At 48.7% G+C, this 19,362-nt stretch overlaps 8 protein-coding genes across 8 annotated transcripts; 3 read left to right on the forward strand and 5 right to left on the reverse strand.

Moving 5' to 3' along the window:
- Positions 1-2,333: 2,333 nt before the first annotated feature.
- LOC112344878 lies at positions 2,334-3,422 on the reverse strand. Its single transcript, XM_024670417.1, has one exon. It carries the CDS (start codon positions 3,420-3,422, stop codon positions 2,334-2,336), a length of 1,089 nt encoding a protein of 362 aa, XP_024526185.1.
- Positions 3,423-4,122: 700 nt separating this feature from the next.
- Positions 4,123-6,464, reverse strand: LOC9634275 (phosphatidylinositol:ceramide inositolphosphotransferase). The gene is made up of 12 exons (XM_002965783.2): positions 6,173-6,464; positions 6,022-6,111; positions 5,866-5,952; positions 5,739-5,807; positions 5,609-5,689; positions 5,470-5,541; positions 5,354-5,414; positions 5,198-5,300; positions 5,029-5,124; positions 4,900-4,952; positions 4,727-4,842; positions 4,123-4,414 (listed from the first exon to the last, which is right to left on the reverse strand). The coding sequence occupies exons 1-12, from the start codon at positions 6,203-6,205 to the stop codon at positions 4,358-4,360; spliced, it is 918 nt and encodes a 305-aa protein (XP_002965829.1). The 5' UTR covers positions 6,206-6,464; the 3' UTR covers positions 4,123-4,357.
- Positions 6,465-6,827: 363 nt separating this feature from the next.
- Positions 6,828-7,674, reverse strand: LOC112344879 (putative germin-like protein 2-1). The gene is made up of 2 exons (XM_024670418.1): positions 7,614-7,674; positions 6,828-7,510 (listed from the first exon to the last, which is right to left on the reverse strand). Exons 1-2 carry the CDS (start codon positions 7,672-7,674, stop codon positions 6,828-6,830), a joined length of 744 nt encoding a protein of 247 aa, XP_024526186.1.
- A 3,446-nt stretch (positions 7,675-11,120) lies between these two features.
- Positions 11,121-12,164, forward strand: LOC112344880. The gene has a single exon (XM_024670419.1). The coding sequence runs from the start codon at positions 11,121-11,123 to the stop codon at positions 12,162-12,164; it is 1,044 nt and encodes a 347-aa protein (XP_024526187.1).
- Positions 12,165-12,317: 153 nt separating this feature from the next.
- Positions 12,318-13,001, reverse strand: LOC112344881 (putative germin-like protein 2-1). Its single transcript, XM_024670420.1, has one exon. It carries the CDS (start codon positions 12,999-13,001, stop codon positions 12,342-12,344), a length of 660 nt encoding a protein of 219 aa, XP_024526188.1. The 3' UTR covers positions 12,318-12,341.
- Positions 13,002-13,375: 374 nt separating this feature from the next.
- Positions 13,376-16,587, reverse strand: LOC112344952 (pentatricopeptide repeat-containing protein ELI1, chloroplastic-like). The gene is made up of 2 exons (XM_024670640.1): positions 16,444-16,587; positions 13,376-16,390 (listed from the first exon to the last, which is right to left on the reverse strand). The coding sequence occupies exons 1-2, from the start codon at positions 16,561-16,563 to the stop codon at positions 13,748-13,750; spliced, it is 2,763 nt and encodes a 920-aa protein (XP_024526408.1). The 5' UTR covers positions 16,564-16,587; the 3' UTR covers positions 13,376-13,747.
- A 25-nt stretch (positions 16,588-16,612) lies between these two features.
- LOC9655414 lies at positions 16,613-17,953 on the forward strand. The gene is made up of 4 exons (XM_002965455.2): positions 16,613-16,714; positions 16,768-17,117; positions 17,373-17,698; positions 17,764-17,953. The coding sequence occupies exons 1-4, from the start codon at positions 16,663-16,665 to the stop codon at positions 17,861-17,863; spliced, it is 828 nt and encodes a 275-aa protein (XP_002965501.1). The 5' UTR covers positions 16,613-16,662; the 3' UTR covers positions 17,864-17,953.
- Positions 17,954-18,550: 597 nt separating this feature from the next.
- Positions 18,551-19,226, forward strand: LOC112344882 (putative germin-like protein 2-1). The gene has a single exon (XM_024670422.1). It carries the CDS (start codon positions 18,551-18,553, stop codon positions 19,208-19,210), a length of 660 nt encoding a protein of 219 aa, XP_024526190.1. The 3' UTR covers positions 19,211-19,226.
- Positions 19,227-19,362: the final 136 nt, after the last annotated feature.

The following is a 19,362-nucleotide window of genomic DNA, read 5'->3' on the forward strand; positions in this document are numbered from 1 at the left end:
GACTCCACCTCGGACTCCACCTCAGACTCCACCTCGGACTCCATCTCGGACTCCAACTCGGGTCCATCTTGGACTCCATCTCGGACACTTCCACGTATCATGTGTTGGTCCTTTTGGGTCCCTTTTTGGAGTCTCACTTATTGCTCACTTCGTGCTTGTTCCTCGAGCACTTTGTTGGGAGTTCCACTCCTGCTTTTGACCTTCCAAGTCGGAGCTTTTAGTCTAAACGTGTTACGCTCGTTTGGCTTTCGCTTCGGCCACTACCACGTGGCACCCTTTCCAGCTCCACTTTAGGGCCTAGGGATTTTGTGTCTCACACTCCTACAACACAAAGATTGTCAGAAGGATTGGAGGGAATAAAGGAACAACGCAAAAATATAAAAAGAAAGTAATGGGAAGACAAAAATAATGGAAGCAAAAACAGAAGTAGAGGGATGAAGAGGAATAGAAGAAATATAAAGAAGTATAAGACAAATGGGAGAAACTTAAAGTTACATATAGCATAATTACATTGCAATCAATCCATACCAAGGATGAAGTCAAAAGCTTGACTTGGCACCACCCATAACAACTACAACTCAAGCTTGAGATCACCTATACACACAATTAAATCCGTCTCATCCCATACACATAGTTCTTTCCATAAAAAATGAAAATTAACTCTGTTGCATGACACAAATATAGATAGCAACATGTGGCAACAGACCAAGCAATAGAGGATAAATTTGAGCATATATCAACCAATACAAAAAAAATAATAAAAGACTTCTTGTTATAAAAATAAGTTTGGAAAATAAAAATTGGATAAATTGGTGCTAAGTGAACCCCTTGATGATACTTCTAAAAGAAAGATGGAGAGGTAAGACCCTTTGCTACTCGTGCAATTCTTTATTTCCTAGAAGCATCTTAGTGTCTAGACTTTCTACTGTAGCAGCACTAATAATACATTGTTGATGCTAAAGTCTTCACCTAAGAAATAAAGGTTGCCAATTTTGAAAACACTGATAACATTAATAAATGTGATTAACTTCATTACATGCTTAACAACAGACATCATGGCCACAACCACATCCTTGCCTTTGTCCTTGAATTTAAGCAATAGTTACATCAACTTGCATTAGAACAAAACCATCTTTTACAAGAAGTGGAATTAAAAGATATGCAATGAAAAGTGGAATAAACAATATCTCATAAGGTTATGCCAAGTGAAAAGCATCATTAAGGGTGGTTGAAGTAAATATATGTGCAAATTTTACAGGATTTTAATGAAGTGTTAGCCACAATATTCCCAATTTAATATGCTCCAAAGAAGTTTCGAAAACAAATGCCAAATTGCATCACTTACTGAAATAGCCTTTAATGAAAACAATGCAATTACATCACAAAAAACTAAGGCACTTTTCTTAATCAAATGGATTTTTGTTAGCATTCTTTTTGCCTAATCCTCTTGTCTTGCGTGCAGCTTTGTCTTTGCAATATCTTGCATAATATCCTGTCCACTTTCAGACACACCCTTCTTACTTGGGGAATCATGCCATCAGTGTTGTCACTGCCATGAGCTTTCTGGAAACTCCATGTGGCTGGACTGCTATCTCATCGACCTGAGGAACTCCTCCCTGACCTCAAATTTGAGCCAGCTACAAAGAGTGCAGCTCCTGGATTTTCTTGTTTGGTGGATTCTTCTGTGCCTTATCATTCAGCAGTGATGCACAAATTTCTTTGTTTAAAACGTATCTCAATGTCCCTTGTTCTGGTTGTGCAGCCAAAGCATTCAGTAGAACTGCCTTGTTGTCTGCTTCTTTTACGACCTCACCTAAACTGGTGAGTTGAGACATAATAGACTTCATCCTAGAAATGTCGCTGGGGACCCATCAGATCCCATCCTAAGCTCAAAAAACTTGGACTTCAACTCTACTTTCTTGGGCTTGATTACCAAATGTGGTCCTCAAGGTTTCAGCAGCTATCTTTGTGAGGTCAAAATGTGACCAAGTCCAATGACACCATTCCTCACCTACCACCCTTTTTCATCAGAGGCTGCTGATTTGAGCTCTGTCCCCTGGACAATTTGAAGGCAATTGTCCATGAACGAAATCTCTTTTGCCCAGTTTTCAAAATCAGTGCCACTAAACACCAGGATCAGAAGGGCTTTGCTTGTCATCATTCCTGCAAGGGTCTCAACCACTGGCCAAACTTGCTAGACAATAAAGTGTTCGATTGCCCGACATCGTTTTTCTTGTGTCTTCTTCTGCAATCGATTGTTCACTCACTGGAGAATGGCTCGTGAGTGATTGAGATCTGCTTGCTCTCGCCCCATTGCTTCTCTATATAAATATTCACATGGTCTCCACGTTAGCTTGTGGATCCGATCTGGATATTTCTACGGTACCACAATCCATGGAATCCTCGCTTAAAAGCGTCCGGCAACTCTCAAGCTCAACTCTACACTCTGCTATACTAGGCCGATCTGAGGGATCCACCGCCGAACATTTTTTCGACAACTCCCACAGGACGTCATCCACCATCTTATTAAGAGCAGGAACATTGCTGGCACTCCTGATAAGATGACCCAGGCCCCAGACGTCCACAGGAGAACCATGGTAACCTGTAAGCATTTCTGGCGCATGCACCCGTGAATTTAACGGATGTGCCGTTGTAGCCTCTTCAAACGTGCACGCCTCCTCCACATCTATCAGCGTCCACACCCCAGCTACTTCGTCCAAGGCCACGTTGCCCCAATGGACGTCCCTGTGGATCCACCTCTTTTCCTTGAGCCAGGCCAGAGCTTCAGAGACATCAAGAAGAGCTCTCACAAGTGATTCCTGCGTTGAAGGCCGAGCTGTTCTGTTTAGACGAGGAGAAAAGCTAAGCATATACTCGCCGATCCTCCTTTTAAAAGGGCCATTCTCATGTCGCGGCTTCCTGCTCAAGCAAGTCTCCATGTTGGGGCAGCCCTTGAGAGCGTAATATATTTTCCAAACTTTCATCCTCTTCCCCTTCGTCAGGTAGCCTTTGATCACCTGATCTCCAGCTAGCCTCACAGATTTCCCGGTCGTTATACCTTTCACAACTTCAAATTCCGTATTCTCGTTGTTTATAATGCACATATCGTGCAAACCTCCCAGTACCCGACCAACGTTGGACATAACCATGAAGAGTTTGACCCTGTCACCAATTTCGTACAAATTGAACGTTGCCAGGTGCCTGCTCTTAACCCTCCCCCCTTCATAATAAAGCGCGACCAACGTCACCGCAAGACCGCTCGCATAGTAACCGAGAATGTAAGGAATTGCCTTGTAACACCAGTTCCGCTTGGAAACCAGCTCTTTAAGAAGATTGCCAGTTCCTCCCGGTTCCTCTTCGGCAATCCAAAGCGAAAAACGAGCACCAACATATCCCACGACGTCGGGAAGTAAATTGTCCATTCCAGTATTTGTATTACGGTCCTTACTGAAGGCCACATTCATGAACACTCTCAGGGGAGTGTTGATCAAGTTATCCCATGCCTGAATAAATGAGAGCTCGGAAACACCTGCAACGAAGATACCATCAGTATGACATAATACAGCGACGTCAAACCTGTTTCTGGTGGTGGAAGTATACAGCCGGAGAGATGCTCCTCAAGCCCCAAACAGCGATCACCATCCGAAGGCTCGAAGAGGCCCTGCACATCGTAGTCTCGAACCCGGTTGTATGTCCTGGAACTCACGCGGATCGTAAGCCCGTCGGGCCTCTTGAGGAGAAACCCTGCCAAGCCTTGAAGCTCGGGTACTACTGGCGTGCAATATTCGCTGACAGTCTTGTAGGTGAGATCCAAGGAATTCTCGTTAGCAATTCGAGGGGCCGACTCTGAAAGAAAATGCGTCAGTAGCCTCAACAGCCGAAGACTGTACCTTTGAGAAAGCTCCTGAGCACGTCCGCTTTGTCCTCCGGTGTGGGCGCGAGGAAAAGTACTGAGGGATCCTTTCCTTCTAGCCGCAGCATACCCAGCTTCACAGAGAGCTGGCACTTCTCATCATTGCTCAATGGCAAATTCCACAAGTCAATTAGCGGATCCGCCATGACAAAAAAAACCCTAGAAAGTGAAACCCTTTAAAGGCTCTCATTTGACTTTTAGGGCTCTCATTTGACTTTTACCTTGTTACACTTGGTTTTGATTGAAGAGAAAGCTTTAAACAAAATTGATGGCACTCACAATCTGGCCCGAGTCCATCTCCGACTAACTCGCAAGCTACATTCTCAGAGCCTTACAGATCTGAGAAACCCGGAAGAGGAAAGAGAACGCTGAATCTACAAATTCCACGGACTATACCACGAGGCGAACGAGAAGACGAGTGTGCCACCCACCGCTCTCATCGTCTCAAACTGCGTTTCCATTTGCGAGCGAGTCAACAGAAGTGTCCTGTGTCCGTTGCCTCTGTAAGAAAACAAAGAAAATTTTAGACTGCGTTAGCCAGATCATATGAAACACGCGACAGATCCTTTAGAATCCTTTCTCGTTAGTGATGCTCTCACGTACCCCCAACACTAGACTTCGAGATAAGAGCCACCAGCAGCCACGACTCTCTACGACACCTCTACTGACAAAATCTCTCGAGACTAAACTCAATCTCCTGGAAAAACCACTCGAGGTTAGCATGCTTGTCGTCTTGGCCTTTCCGCTTCTTTAACTCGTGTACTACTACTACTACTTGAAGACCACCGAAACGGATAGGAAAGAAAAACGTACCCAGTCAGTAGCATCTCCTGTAGAAACCCCGTTCATGAGCTTGTGCATCTCCTCCTTGCTTCTGCTATCTTTTCCCCTCAATGGCAGCAAAGGACCAGAGGAACGCTCCGAGATATCTGCAAGCGTCGTGCATGAGCCAGAGAAGGCAGTTATAAACAAATATATCCTCTCACCGGAATCCGAGAGCTGCCTGTCCACAAAGTAAAATACAAGGGCAACGGTATACCTGGAGAGAACAAAAATTAAAAATCCACAAAAGTTAGAGCTCTGGCAATCAAAACAAGAGAAGAGAAAACGCTGACCAGGCCACCACAACATCGACAGTGTAGTGCTTTCTCGAGGCAATAATAAGGAGGCTCAAAACAACGCTGACGAGCCAAGCAAGCCGCTTTATCCACCTGGATCCAGAAAAGCCACGATGGTCTCACATGCAGCACGAGAAACGAAAAGAGAAAAAAGAAAAATACTTGCCTCTTTGTCCCGTATTTCTGGTATGTCCAGATGAAAACAAGAGTAAATATCATGTGCGAGGAGAAGATCAAGTCCCCGCAGCCAAAGATTACGCCATACGGAACTGCAGGTTACAATCTGATTAAGCCTCGACAGGACGAGAGATTTTTTACTCACAGTTGAGAAACACGACTTCCGAGATACTTTTTGGAGGCGCCAATGTTGCTGACGGGGATCCCTGGAAAGAAACGAGTTAGAAGCACTTCACTTTCGATTTTTAAAGGAGGATATACCTCGTGACAGTGGTAGTTTGGTCCTGGAAGCGACGTGGAAAGAAATGACATGATTCGGAGGCACTGAGCAACCTGTGGATGGCAAGTGTTGAGTGACAAAGCATACGAACGAAAAAGATTGGGAAGGAAAGAGACTCACGACTAAAGTAGCAAGAACTCGGTACCACACCAAGACTGTATAAAATCGCTTGTTGTGGAACACAAATGGATGAAAAGTCCACTGCAGTAACGACCGATTCAGCGCTGGAAAGAGAACTTCTAGATCGTACCAGGAAAAATGTAACAAACACAAAGGTGAACAAGGTCTCGCTGATGTATGCCCTTTCGCGTCCTAGCTCCTGGATGCTGGAAAGGTCAATCTCTAGACGAGGAGAAAAGAATTTGTCCAAGCCTTACAGGGAGAAATCGAAAGCCAATATCCGGAAGGATTCGACCAGGTTGATGGAGGTAGTGAGCGACTTTAGCAGCAATACCATGTACATACTGCCCAGAGAACGAAGCAAAAGAAGCAAGAGAGCATGAGAAAGGCAGAAGGAACCAAATTTGTTCTACCTGGAAGATGATAGCTAGCAGCAGGAGCTTCCATTTCTCGGACAAAATCTTGAGCTCCAGCATCAACTCCATCACGATCCTCTTCCATAGCTTGATTACCCCCAACAAAGTCAAACAACTGTGGATACAAAGAAACCAATCGATAACTCACCTTGTATGCCTCCCGAGCAATGTAGGGCGGCATAACTGGAGCGCCCCAAAGCCCTCCGCTCGTCGCTGGCCTATCCACCCCCCAGCTATAGCATTGCTAGAGCTCCCAGACGAATCGAGCTTGGATCATCTGGTAATCCGCGGCACGGATCTTGCCGATGCGATTCCTCGATGAGTAGAACGGTCGGCGCGCTGTACAGGGAGCTCTCCAAATGCCGCGCGCGCGTCGCTGTGCTCGGCCGCCCACAACAGCGCAGCGCGACACCCACAGAGAGAGAAAGAGATCAATGAATCAAAACCCTAACGAATATGCCCCGCATATTTTTGGAAACGCGGAAAGGGAGACCGAAGGAATAAAAAAAGCACAACTGAGATAATCATATTTTTATTACGATTTTGATCAATATACCCTCAATCTTGGATCAACCAAGTCCTCTTGGTCATGAGCAAGGAATATTTTTATTCCTACACGATGAGATATTTATTTTCATGGATTTTGATTACCCTCAATCTTTGGATCACTCAAGTCTTCTTCTTTCTCATGTTCTATTTTGTTTAGTGAAAATGGGGGTTGTCAACTTTTTATTATTTTCATGGAAACTTGGGAGTCGATCGACAAACTCAAGACACTCTCAATCACATACTCTTTGAATCAATCAAGTTCTCCTGATGAGCTCTCTCATGTTCTTGAGCTGCTGCGCGCTGTAGATCTGGAACGCCTTCGCGACGACGCGATCATCCACAAGAGGAATGGACGCAAACACCGCCTTTGCAACCTGGGAAGTCCCCGGGTTCTGGCTGTTAAGCGCCGAGTAGGCGATCGCAGGGGTCCGCCCAACATTGCGCAGGAAGTGGACGAGACCCCTGGGAAAGATGAAGATCTCCCCGGGATACAGCACCTGGGCAAACACGCGATTGTCAGTGCTCACGAATCCAACATACAGGGAGCCCTGCACGACGAGGATGAGCTCGCTGGCGCGGGGGTGGATGTGCGGGGGATTCACGCCGTCCGGGGCGAAATCCAGGCGCGAGAGCGAGAGGCCCTGGGCGTTGAGGCCCGCGAAGGAGGCGGCGTTGGCGATGGTGGCGGCGAAGCCGAGCTTGTTGGCGGTGTTGCCACGGGCGCGCAGGCCCGAGTACTTGAAGTCGGAGGCGGCGACGCGCTCGCTGGGCTTGCAGGCGTAGTCCGCGTTGGGGGCCTGGCTGCGGTCGCGGACGCAGAAGTCCTGGAGTGGGTCCTCGTCGGCTCCAAGCACGAAGGTGGCGGAGGAGGCGATGGCAGCCACGAGCATGAGCGCTACGATGTTCTTGATTACAGGGGACATTGTTGCTGCTGCTGCTGCAAAGCGATTGAAAGCAGAGTGGAGAGAGAAGCCAATGATGGATTTGAGCTTTTTGTGTACGTGAAACTTATAGTCGAGATTGTGTAGAGCTTTGCCAACCGGTCGACGTGCGTTTCGCAACAGGCAAGTTCTCCTTTCTCGTTTTCCCTCTCTCACGCATTGTGTTAAGATTTCTCCTCAGCTTTCCAGCCGACTCTAAAGTAAACGTTTCGTAAAATAAAATATACTAGGTCCTCACCATATTTAAATGTTTACTGTGTCCCCAGTAAACAAATTTCATTAAAAATTCTATTGATTTGAAAATTAAAATAAATTATAATAGAAAATAATTTATATATGCAATTTATACATATTTTTCTGTGAGAATATTGCATAAAAGAAATTACTTAGTAAAACTCTTCAATTTATCAAGTTTGCATAAGAAATTTAATTAATGGAGCTCTCTAATTTTTCAAATCAAGAATGATATGATATGTTAATCACCTCACTCTTTGGCTAACATAATAGTTAAAAATTTAAATTAAATTTATAATTATAAATAGATAAAATTAGTTTAACTATATAGTTATTTTCAAAATAAAATTTTAATTTGTTCACAATGAATTACTTATATCATCAAAAACTTTATAAATTTTGTTTGTGGCCATATTAATGAGGAGTGTAACTATATTATGAATAAATTATAAGTGATAATTTCCTTATATTTGTTTTTTCTCACTAGAAAAACAAATATACTTAAATGAATATTTTTAATTAATATAGCATTTAAAATTTGAGAATATTTGATGATATAAAATTAAATGCAAATAAATTTTATCACTTACATCATATACAAATGAGCATTTTCCAATCATTGTTTTTAATTTATGGCTTGTTGATCTGGAGCTTTAGCATTCAATTCAGTGATCTATGCATTGCAAAAGAGAATTGAACTGATACTATCAATATTACCCAGACTCTTATGTGTGTGCAAGCATTCTCAACAGTAAGTGGGTTGCGCACTGGAAGCCTGGCCTGGTAAATGAGTAGAATCTTGGAACCCAATGATGCTTGCCATGAAACAAAACGCCGTAAGAAACAAAGGCTCCTCTTTTGAGTCATGATGAACAAGCGCTCCTGATTTAGTGCTGACGTGGAGTTCTATATTTGCTGATGTGGCAAATAACAAATGCTATCTCTTCAGTGATTTCATTAGTGCCGCTCGACGCTCCCGAGATCTTCTTTGACCAGATCAAAACACAAAGCGACTATAAGCCTCAAAAAGGAAGAAAAAAGTACTTTTTTCACCTGAAGAGCACGGCGCCGGCAGTGAGACCAAGGCGCAAGCGGCTACGATGGAACGCCGGGCCGGCTAACTTGCACACGTGGCTACTGTTCCATGTTCCGTTCCTTGAGTGCAGATAACCTAGAGCCTGTATGAATCGAAAGATATCAGTCCTTCCTGTTGCTTATCCAAAACCAAAAGCTTGAGAAGAATCAAGTGATGAAGAAGACTGAAAACTTAGCTCGAAGCAATATAAGAGAAAACAATCATGAAGACAGAAGAAAGAAAGAAACGGAACTATGATGGCGAGAAAGGAAGGAGGCTCGCAGCAAGAGATCAAGGCCGCGATGGTAGCAGCGAAACCAATCCCTCCGGACGTCCCACACAAGATCAAGAACAATGACTCGGGCTTGAAGAGGGAAAATTGGCCGAAGCTTGGTCAGGACCTAGGACGCAGAGAGTGTGTGGAGATTTCTATCGTAGAGAATGTGCCTTTTATACTGGTTTTGTAATATTGCAAATGTGGCAGCATGGTGGAAGCCGAGCGAGTGTTTGCCACTCTCAAGGGGAGGCGAGACTCAGAAACTTGGAACGCACTGATAGCAGCATACCACCATCAAAGAAACACCTCCAAGGTGTTTGAATCATTCGGGAGGATGCAAGATGAGCGGTGCAAGCTCGATGCTGCGACATTCCTCTCGGTTCTCACGACTGCCAGACTGGTTGATCGAGGCAGGGAGCTCTTCGAGACGATGAAGATTTAGCTCTTGGGATCGAGCACTACTCTTGCATGGTGGATTTGCTGGGATGAGGAAACCAAATCGAGGAGGCTGTAGGTGCTTTGAGGATCATGCCAGTGGAAGCAAACGTAAGGATTTGGATGGCAGTGCTGGCGGCGTGTGTGAAATGGAAGCATGTGGAGTTTGGAAGGGTGGCGTTTGAGCTGACGTTCTCATGGTGAATATCTATGTTGCTGTGGGGAGGATGGAGGAGCATGCCCAGCTTGAGCAAATTATCTCTAGAACCAAATCTTGATGAGTAAAACTTCAGAGAATGATGGTGATTACTTCTTGAAGTTTTGTCACACCAGTGGTTTCTATTTTCTGTTGCCTGCATAAAGAAACACCGATATAAAGGAAGTGGATTAGTAAGAACCACTTAGGTCAAGTGCATGAAGGAAACTAGCCTGAGTTGCCTTACCTATGTTTTACAAGTTCAACTCCTATTTTTTCTATGGACAATCAAAATATCAAGATTGAACTGTGCATTTATAATTAAAAATATTACCATATTATTATTGTTTATTTTAGGCTAAATAAAAAAGAAAAAGACTAGGAAAAAGGTACATGCGAGAGAGAGGTTTCTAAGTATTCACTCATGTTCCTAGTGCAACGGTGCTACGATCACAGTGTGTCCTCTGGGCCTCCCACCAGATCTCTTTGAGAACATTTTCAATAGCAGTTCAAACAACTTCCCTTTAGCAGCAAGCATTACACATCAACAATCACTCTTCCCAGATCTCGCCGAGATCACCCCAAGATCACAAGCTTACGGTCTTGGGCCTGGGAAGGAGCTGGTTCTTCGACTTGGGCTCCTTGTTGGATCTCATCCTGTGGAGATTCGGGCAGTTGCCAGGGAGGGCTTGTGCTGGAAGCCGTGAGAGACGACTATGGCGGAAGGGTGGCAGCTCATCGTACGCTGTACAGTGCCTGCCAGCTACAGGATAAATATGTTGCTGGATCCCGAGTGCAGTGTGTGCGGGGGAGGGGCCGAGAACAAAAGTGCTGCTGCCGTGCAACCATCTCATGTGTGAGGAGTGCACGGTGCAAATGGTGACCATCCAGATGAAGTGCCTGATTTGCAGCAAGTGGATCAAATCGTGTACGGTAGATGTGGAGGAGGCGTACGAAGCGATGAAGGAAGAGGAGGAGCCGCGAAGGCCAGACGAGGGTTTTATGCCACGGAAGAAAAGCCAGTGGGATTAAAGGTGCATCTTTCGTGGAAATCCAAAGACTATCCACATTACTTTTTGGATTCTTACTTAAGTATCCTTGCACGTAGCCACATACTTGGAGAAGAATCTTTTGTTTGATATGGTGCACGTTTTGCATACAATTGTCACCAACTTGAACGCTTCATGTTTAGAACAGTATTTTGTTTCCATATGGGTCAGACGGAAATAAAACACGTGAAATGTGATCTCTGATGGCTCTGATAGTATAAAAGACCCTTCTCCAGCCTCTGTTTCCTCAACCCACAGAGGAGTAGAAAACAAAAGCAGCCATTCTCCAATCAATTTGATCAGATCGATCACACAGTCTTCACAACGCAGCCATTTCAAAATGGCTGCAATGGTGTTGATGATTGCGTTTCTCGTGATGGCTGTAGCACGGAAGACGGTGTGTATCCGCAAGAGACAAGAGAGGGCACGATTTCTGGCGTCGCTCCACCCCGTGAGAGACGCACACAAGATCCTGTGGTACATGTACTCGGTGGAATTCCCCTTCCTCTCGCAAAAGGCGCTCGAGTTTGGCACAATCCGCACGCTGGGCATCCCGGGGATCACAAATCTGCTCTTCAAGACCAAGTACGGCCTCAAGGATCCGCAGAAGCGCGCCGCCGAGACCAACATTCTGGTGAGCGAGATGATCCACCACCACGTCGACAGCGATCGCGGCTCGTACGCGGTGAGGAGATTGAATGGAATCCACAACAAATTCAAGATCCCAAACGACCAATTCGCCTACGTCCTCTGCCTCAACGTGGTCAGCCCCATTGATTTCTCCGAGAGATTTGGATTCCGCAAGTGGACCGACAGCGAGAAGGAGGCCGCGTATGTTGTGTGGCACGACGTGGGCGTGAGGATGGGCATCACAACCATCCCAGATAGCATTCCAGAGATGCGGGAGTACATTCGCGATTACGAGGCCAAGAACGCCATCTTCACGGACAAGAACAAGAGCATCGTCCAGGATCTCAAGCATCTGGTGCTGGATGCATTTCCTCACCCCGTGCAGCCGCTGGTCGAGACTGGGATCTGTGCACTCATCGATCCCACAATCAGGAGCGCTGTTGGATTGGAAAGGCCTCCAGCAATTGTGGAGTGGATCATCTTGGGTGCGTTCAAGCTGCTGGCCGGGAGCTTCGTGTCCGCGTTCTTGCCTCCCAGACGTGTGGAGGATGCAAAGGGCAGCATTGAGGTGGACTGGTGTCCCAATCCCGCTGCCAATCCGGAAGAGTACCGGCAGCTCAACGTGAATGTGTATCGCCCACCAGCATTCGAGAAGGGATACAAGCTGGCGGAGCTGGGAGCGCTGAAATCAGGCAAACTTGGACCATACTACGATGGAGGCTTGCGCTGCCCCTTCCGGCAAATGCACGCATAGGAATAGGACGGGCATAGGACATTCGGTCGGAGAACAGAGCATCATTTAAAAATGCGTAGTTTACATGAATCTTTTTGTAATTTTAGCGGAAAGGTGGCTAACAAAACCAGATATTCGAAACAAAATTTAGTTTTATCCAAATGGGGAAAAAGAATATCATAAACACACTTCTTTCTCTCAAGTGGTCATTATGAGCTCCCGGAGGCGGTCGACGAGCTCCGGATTGATCTGGAACGCCTTCTCAAGCACAGCATCGGTGATGGCGGGATTGGACGCAAACACGGCCTTGGCAACTGCGGTGACACCTGCGTTCTGGGAGTTGAATCCCGCGAGAGCCACGGCAGGGGTCTCGCCGACATTGAGCTGGAAGTGCACAAGGCCCCGAGGGAACACGAAGAGATCACCTTGATGCAAGGTCTGCGCGAAGAGCGTGTTGTTGGTGGTGCTCACGAATCCCGCGTAGAGAGTCCCTTGCTGAACGTAGAGGATCTCAGTGCCCCGGGGATGGACGTGAGGGGCATTGAGACCGAATGGAGCGTAGTCGACCCTTGCGAAGGAGACTCCGAGGGTGTTGAGCCCCGGGAAGGAGATCACGTTTGCGGCGGTGACGGCGGAGCCAAGCTTGTTGTTGGTGTTCCCGGATTTCTGGAGGCCCGAGAACTTGAAGTCGGCAGCGGCGGTGGCGGCAGCGGGCTTGCAGGTGAAGCCGTTGATGATGGGGGCAGTGGCGCTGGTGTCGCGCACGCAAAAGTCTTGGAGTGCGTCCGGGTCGGCGAGTGAGAATGCAGCAGAGATGGTGACGAGGATCGCGAGGAGAATTGCACGGGAACTAGACATGGCGATGATGTTGCTTTGAAAACTCGCTTTGCTTTGCTTTCTTGGTGATAGAAACCAGGAGATTTAGCTGATTGATGTAAGGACTTGCTTGTTCTTTCTTGAGAAGCTCCTTGTTGCTCTTGAGAGATGAAATGCTATCCTGATTTTGCTGGCTTTTGAACTGGGATGAGATGCTTGGTTTGATCTCAAGGCTAAGATCGTTTATATAGTCGCAGAAAAACACTGACTTTGTCAAACTGATTTCTCCAAGGATGACGAAATCCAGTGTGTAGGGAGTCACAAAACAAAAGGCAACGCGTATATCAAACTATTGCTAAGCCTAGTGCCGGCCCACCTTTGTGCAGTTCATCTCCACCAGGGTCGGTAGCAGCATATTAGAGAAGCATTTTCTTGAATTTTAAAGAAATAAATAAGAGACATAACTTTGCTCAAGAACATTCCTCTGGAAGAGTAAGAGCTGCAAGGAGCTCTGGAGGAGGATTGTCAAGAATCAGTGAAGTGTGAAGGGCCCTCCTTCCAGTGGGATCTTGACAAGGTCTGTCGTAAACCCACATCCTCACGATGTGGCAAAAGAGATACATTGTGCATGCAAAACACAGAACCTCCATTGTAAAGAAAAAATGGAAGCTTACCCCAGCATCGATAAGCATGTCTTAAAAAGTCCTCAGCATCCCCTTGATTGATCTTGCAATTCTTGAGCGGTTCCTCAGCCAGCATCCATATACATAGTAAAAATTTCTTCTTGTTCACCAGAACCCTCCACAAGAGCATTTCCCATTTTCAAACACATGAAACCTGCTCGAATCCCTGCACACCACACTCCTGTTCTCAACCCTCGAAACTAAAGCAGTCACAGCGTGACAATCCTCGCAAACCCTCAAGTTCTTGGCAATCCGAATGGCACCCTCATCACCCTTCAAGTTGACGAGCGCGCAAGCCATAGCAAACCTCTCACTATGCCCACACAAGGCATCCCTCCTATCCCCCTCGGCCATCTCTTCGCCCCGCAAGGCACACCTCAAATCCGGGACGAAGCCATGATCGCAAATCTTGGCCATAAACTCCGCCACCTTTGCCACGATCATCTCGCCCTGCGGGTGATGGCTGCAATCCCCGGCCCAAAACCTGTGCACGCCACCACCCTCGTCGATCCACCAGCTTTCTCCAGCTTGCTTGAAAGCTCCCGCACTCCTCCGCATGGCCTGGATCGCCATGGATTCCTCCCACATTCCAGCGCCAGCGTACGCATTCGCCATGAGAGCGTACGCCGCGCCGTCGCCAGCGTCGATCTTGACGAGCTCCTCGAACGCCACCCTCCCGATCTCGGTGTTCCTCCACTTGGAGCACGCGCCCAGCAGCGTCGTCCAGATCATCGCGTTGGGTTCCAGCGGCATCGCCCGGATCGTCGCGAGCGCATCGCCCAGGTGCCGCGCTCGCCCCAGGAGATCCACCATGCAGCCGTAGTGCTCGATCTTTGGAGCTATGCCGTGGTGGAGCTCCATTGCCAGGAAGAACTCGCGGCCCTTGTCCACGAGCCCGGCGCGGCTGCACGAGGTGAGGATCGAGAAGAAGGTAGGGCTCGTCGGCGGGATCTTTCGCTCGATCATCCGGTCGAAGAGCTCGAAGACGCGATCCTCGCGCGATCCCTGGTGGCTGTATCCGGCGATGAGCGCGTTGTAAGTCACGGAGTCTCTCTCACCACTGGCAATGGCGTCGAAGATCCTGTGAGCTTCTTCCATCTCTCCACACCTTCCATAGAAACCAATGAGGGAATTCGCCACCACCGTGCTGTTCTTGAGCCGCCCGGCACGGATCATCGCGTGGATCTTCTTCCCGGTCGCCAGATCTGCGAGGCTGGCGCACGCCTTGAGTGCTGCGATGAAGCTCTGCGCGCTGGCCTCCATTCTTTCCTGCTGGACCAAGCGGTGGAAGAGCTCCAGCGCGATCTCGCCATCGCCGGCGTGGGCGTAGCCAGCGATCATCGCGTTCCACGCCACGAGATCCCGCCGGGGCAGCCTATCGAACACCCCTCTCGCCTCCGCCACCGATCCAGCTCGCGAGTAGCCCTCGATGAGCGCGCTGGCGACGAAGAGATTGGTCTCGAATCCATCCCTGGCGAGCTGCGTGTGGATCGCTGCGATCCTCTCCACGCTCGCGGCCTTCACCACTGTCCCATTCATCGATCTCTTCCCTTCCTCACTGGATCCCGCGGCGATGGAAGCCTTGATCCCCGCGACGTAAGCCCGCGCATCGATCGCCGAAAGCTCGCTCCTCATCCTCGCAAATGCCGCAAGAGCTCGTTGGCCATCGTCGCACTGCGCATACCCCATCACCATCGTCGTCCACGCCGCCACACTCTTGCGATCGATCCTCTCAAAGATTGTGCTCGCCTCGTCCATTCTCCCACACTTGGCGCACAGGTCCACCATCGCAGTGGCCGCGAATCCATCCAGATCGTCGCCGGTCGCCGCGAGGAAGCCATAGATCACCCGTCCTCGATCCAAGAACACCGCCCTCGATGGGATCTTCTTCTCCTTGGCAGCAGCGATGGCGCAATCTCCGATAGCCGCCACGCTCGCCCGGCGATTGATCGCGAGCCCGTGCCGTCTCATCCGATCAAAGAACTCAACCGCCGCAGCCACCTCGCCGGATTGGACGTAGCCCAGGATCAGTGCCGTCCACGCCAGCGCGTTGCGACGATCGCCCAGGAAGACTTTCCTTGCATCAGCCATGCTTCCACACTTGGAATACATCTCCACCAGCGCGCTCGCCACGGATGGATCTCTCTCGAGATTCAAACTGGAGAGCTTTGCGTGGAGAGCTCTCCCTCTCTCCAGGCTCGCCATCTTCCCATGATCTTCACTGGTGGCCATGCTCGAGCAAGCAGTGATCGCAGCGATGAAACTCCTAGCATCTGGTCTGATGTGACGATCGTTTTCTTTCTCCATCCGGTGGAAGATCTCCAAGGCCATGACTCCTTTGCCAGTGTGAGCGTATCCCTCGATGAGCGCGTTCCAGGAATCCAAGCCTCGCTCCACCGGCATTGTCTCGAAGAGCTGGCGGGCTGTGGCGATGCTGCCACACTTCGCGTACATTTCCACCAGAGCGTTCCATATGCCGGTGTGGAGGTTTCTCCCATCGCCGTGGAGATGGACTAGCTCGGCGTGGATTCTCGAGCCTCGATCTAGATCCCGGATGGAGCGGCAGGCTTTGAGAGCGGCGATGGAGGTGGCGAGAGGCGGAGTGGTGCCGGAGTCGAGCGTTTCTTGGTAAGCTTGTCGAGCTTCTCTGTTGTTGATCTTCTTCCGGGAAGATGATTTGGGAAGAGATGGATCGCTAAATTTCTTTGACTCGAGATTTTCGCATCGCTTCTCGCAGATGGAAGTCGACTGTGGTACAAAGAAAGAAATGAAATAGACTGCGAAATAAGAAGAAACTCTACCTTGTTCTTCCTTTCGTGGAAATGCCCTTGCTCCACGGCCGCATTCCTTAGCGCAGTGGAGAAATCTCGCAGGAAAGAACAGATCGCGGGCGCTCTTGAGATGGGCAGGGGCAAGCGCATCGCGGCTCACCCTGGAATCGTGCGCCATTGCCCAAGAACCCTAATCCCCATTTCTCTACGCGGGGGTTTTAGCTGCTCTGTTTTTCTAGGGTTAGGTCGATGCTGCTACTGGCGCTATGGGCGACGCTGGCGACGATCGCGTCCACAACCGGTGAGACTAGCCCTCTCTCCAATTGGATTGATGTGATCGCATTCTTCGGGCAGGAGAGGTATGCGTCTCGCAAGGCAATCGATTCCCGAAATTCTCCCTGGAGGGGTGGGCTCCTCGCAAATCGCCCCGCGGCACAGACGCGCTGAAGCTGTGTAGGATCTTCAGCGGCAGGACGTGCTGCACAGGGATCCAGACGCAACACGCGCTGCTAGCACTGAGAAATCTGGCCGTGAATGGAGAGGGCGATGAGGTGTGCCAGTCCGTGTGGGAAGTTCTCGAGTGCTCCGTGTGTCATCCTCGGGTTGGAACTTCGGCGGGGCCTCCAGCGATCTGCCAGGATTTTTGCAATGTGGTATTCTCGTCTTGCTCCTCGGCATTCTTCGCCATGGATCAACCCAAGCAAGTAAGCTTTTTTCTTTCCTTTCTTTCTTCCTTTAACACCATCTTAGTTCTTCTCGAGCTTTTTTTCTTTGTTTTCTCTTCTTCCGATCATCTTGCTTCCTGCTTTTGTTAAGTTTTTCTCTTCGTCAGAGTCTTCGTCACCTCATTCTTCTCGAGCTTTGGTTTTTTCTTTGGTTTTGGCTTTGGTGTTGGTTTTTGGTTGCTTCCTATCTTCTCGCATTGTAGAGGAAGGACTGATATCTTTCGATTCATACAGGCTCTGCTACCTTGCGGCTCGTCCGAGATTATCTGCGCGCAAGGAACGGAGTGGACAAGGAACAGTAGCCACTTCTGCGAGTTAGCCGGCTTCCGAGTGGTGGAACGCGCAAGCGGAGAGTTTTGCTACGATGGAACGCCAGGGGAATCACTGGAGAAGACGAGTCCATCAAGCAAAGATCAGAAAACGAAGAAGCAGAAGAAGCAAGGCAGAACGCCGAGTCCGGAAAGCCCGAGCAAGAAGTTTGATCGCGCGTTCCTGATGACGGACAAGGTTCTCTGGGCGGTCGCAGGCCTCGTTCTCACAGCCGGTGCCGTGCTCTTCAGGTGAATTTTTTTTTTTCTTTCTTCTCCTTTTTCTTAGGCTGAGTCGCTTTGTGTTTTGGATCCAGGCAAAGAGGATCACGATCTCGGCAGCGTCGAGCCGCACTGATGAAATCATTGAAAGAGGCGCGAGCTTCTCAGCAGGCGGCGTACGATAAGAAAAGCTAAGCTTTTCTTGTGTATTTTTACTTCTGTAAAGATGCATTTGTTATTTGCATCTCTAAAGAAATGGCGCGTCGACCTTACCAGGACTCAAAAGCGGAAGCCGTTGATGCTTGGTTTGCAGCTTGTCATGCTGCCATAGTTTCTTTCTTTATAGCTGAACAGGAAGCATTGCTTGAGAGTACGCAGAGGTCCAATGCTTCACTGCGAAGGAGGGCCCTTCACACTTCACTGATTCCTGACAATCCTCCTCCACAGCTCTTACTCTTCCAGAGGAAAGTTCTTGATCAAAGTTGTGTTTCTTATTTATTTCTTTAAAATTCAAGAAAATGCTTCTCTAATATGGTGCTACCGACCCTGGTGGAAATCAACTGCACAAAGGCGGGCCGGCACTAGGCATAGGAATAGTTTGATATACGCGTTGTTTTGCGACTCCCTACACACTGGATTTGGTCATCCTCGGAAACATCAGTTTGACAAAGTCAGTGTTTTTCTGCAACTATATAAACGATCATAGCTTTGAGATCCTACCAAGCATCTCATCCCAAGCCACCAAACATTTCAGGGCAACATTTCATCTCTCAGGAGCAACAAGGAGCTTCTCAAGAAAGAACAACATCGATCTGCTAAATCTCCTGGTTTCTATCACCAAGAAAGCAAAGCGAAGCGAGTTTTCAAAACAAGATCATCTCCATGTCTAGTTCCCGTGCAATTCTCCTCGCGATCCTCGTCACCATCTCTGCTGCATTCTCACTCGCCGACCCGGACGCACTCCAAGACTTTTGCGTGCGCGACACCAGCGCCACTGCCCCCATCATCAACGGCTTCACCTGCAAGCCCGCTGCCGCCACCGCCGCTGCCGACTTCAAGTTCTCGGGCCTCCAGAAATCCGGGAACACCAACAACAAGCTTGGCTCCGCCGTCACCGCCGCAAACGTGATCTCCTTCCCGGGGCTCAACACCCTCGGAGTCTCCTTCGCAAGGGCCGACTACGCTCCATTCGGTGTCAATGCACCGCACGTCCATCCCCGGGGCACTGAGATCCTCTACGTTCAGCAGAGGACTCTCTACGCGGGATTCGTGAGCACCACCAACAACACGCTCTTCGCGCAGACCTTGCATCCGGGTGACCTCTTCGTGTTCCCTCGGGGCCTTGTGCACTTCCAGCTCAATGTCGGCGAGACCCCCGCCGTGGCTCTCGCGGGATTCAACTCCCAGAACGCAGGTGTCACCGCAGTTGCCAAGGCCGTGTTTGCGTCCAATCCCGCCATCACCGATGCTGTGCTTGAGAAGGCGTTTCAGATCAATCCGGAGCTCGTCGACCGCCTCCGGGAGGTCATCATGGCCACTTGAAAGAAAGAAGTGTGTTTCTCTTTGTGTATGATATTCTTTTTCCCCATTTGGATAAAACTAAATTTTGTTTCGAATATCTGGTTTTGTTAGCCACCTTTCCGCTAAAATTACAAAAACATTCATGTAAACTACGCATTTTTAAATGATGCTCT

Source organism: Selaginella moellendorffii, unplaced genomic scaffold (genome assembly GCF_000143415.4).
Source record: "Selaginella moellendorffii unplaced genomic scaffold, v1.0 SELMOscaffold_6, whole genome shotgun sequence".
NCBI lineage: Eukaryota > Viridiplantae > Streptophyta > Lycopodiopsida > Selaginellales > Selaginellaceae > Selaginella > Selaginella moellendorffii.

Bases quoted from the DNA above. Each gene is read 5' to 3' on its own strand.
- LOC112344952 (XM_024670640.1), bottom strand. From the start codon at position 16,563: ATGCGCTTGCCCCTGCCCATCTCAAGAGCGCCCGCGATCTGTTCTTTC. The intron at 16,391-16,443 runs GTAGAGTTTCTT...TTTGTACCACAG, and splicing joins TCCACGAAAGGAAGAACAAG to TCGACTTCCATCTGCGAGAA.
- LOC112344878 (XM_024670417.1), bottom strand. From the start codon at position 3,422: ATGGACAATTTACTTCCCGACGTCGTGGGATATGTTGGTGCTCGTTTT.
- LOC9634275 (XM_002965783.2), bottom strand. From the start codon at position 6,205: ATGCCGCCCTACATTGCTCGGGAGGCATACAAG. The intron at 5,690-5,738 runs GTACGATCTAGA...TCGTTACTGCAG, and splicing joins TGTTTGTTACATTTTTCCTG to TGGACTTTTCATCCATTTGT. The intron at 4,415-4,726 runs GTACGTTTTTCT...GTTTTCTTACAG, and splicing joins CAGGAGATGCTACTGACTGG to AGGCAACGGACACAGGACAC.
- LOC9655414 (XM_002965455.2), top strand. From the start codon at position 16,663: ATGCTGCTACTGGCGCTATGGGCGACGCTGGCGACGATCGCGTCCACA. The intron at 16,715-16,767 runs GTGAGACTAGCC...TTCTTCGGGCAG, and splicing joins GACGATCGCGTCCACAACCG to GAGAGGTATGCGTCTCGCAA. The intron at 17,118-17,372 runs GTAAGCTTTTTT...CGATTCATACAG, and splicing joins CCATGGATCAACCCAAGCAA to GCTCTGCTACCTTGCGGCTC.
- LOC112344881 (XM_024670420.1), bottom strand. From the start codon at position 13,001: ATGTCTAGTTCCCGTGCAATTCTCCTCGCGATCCTCGTCACCATCTCT.
- LOC112344880 (XM_024670419.1), top strand. From the start codon at position 11,121: ATGGCTGCAATGGTGTTGATGATTGCGTTTCTCGTGATGGCTGTAGCA.
- LOC112344879 (XM_024670418.1), bottom strand. From the start codon at position 7,674: ATGCGTGAGAGAGGGAAAACGAGAAAGGAGAACTTGCCTGTTGCGAAA. The intron at 7,511-7,613 runs GTTGGCAAAGCT...ATCGCTTTGCAG, and splicing joins TGCGAAACGCACGTCGACCG to CAGCAGCAGCAACAATGTCC.
- LOC112344882 (XM_024670422.1), top strand. From the start codon at position 18,551: ATGTCTAGTTCCCGTGCAATTCTCCTCGCGATCCTCGTCACCATCTCT.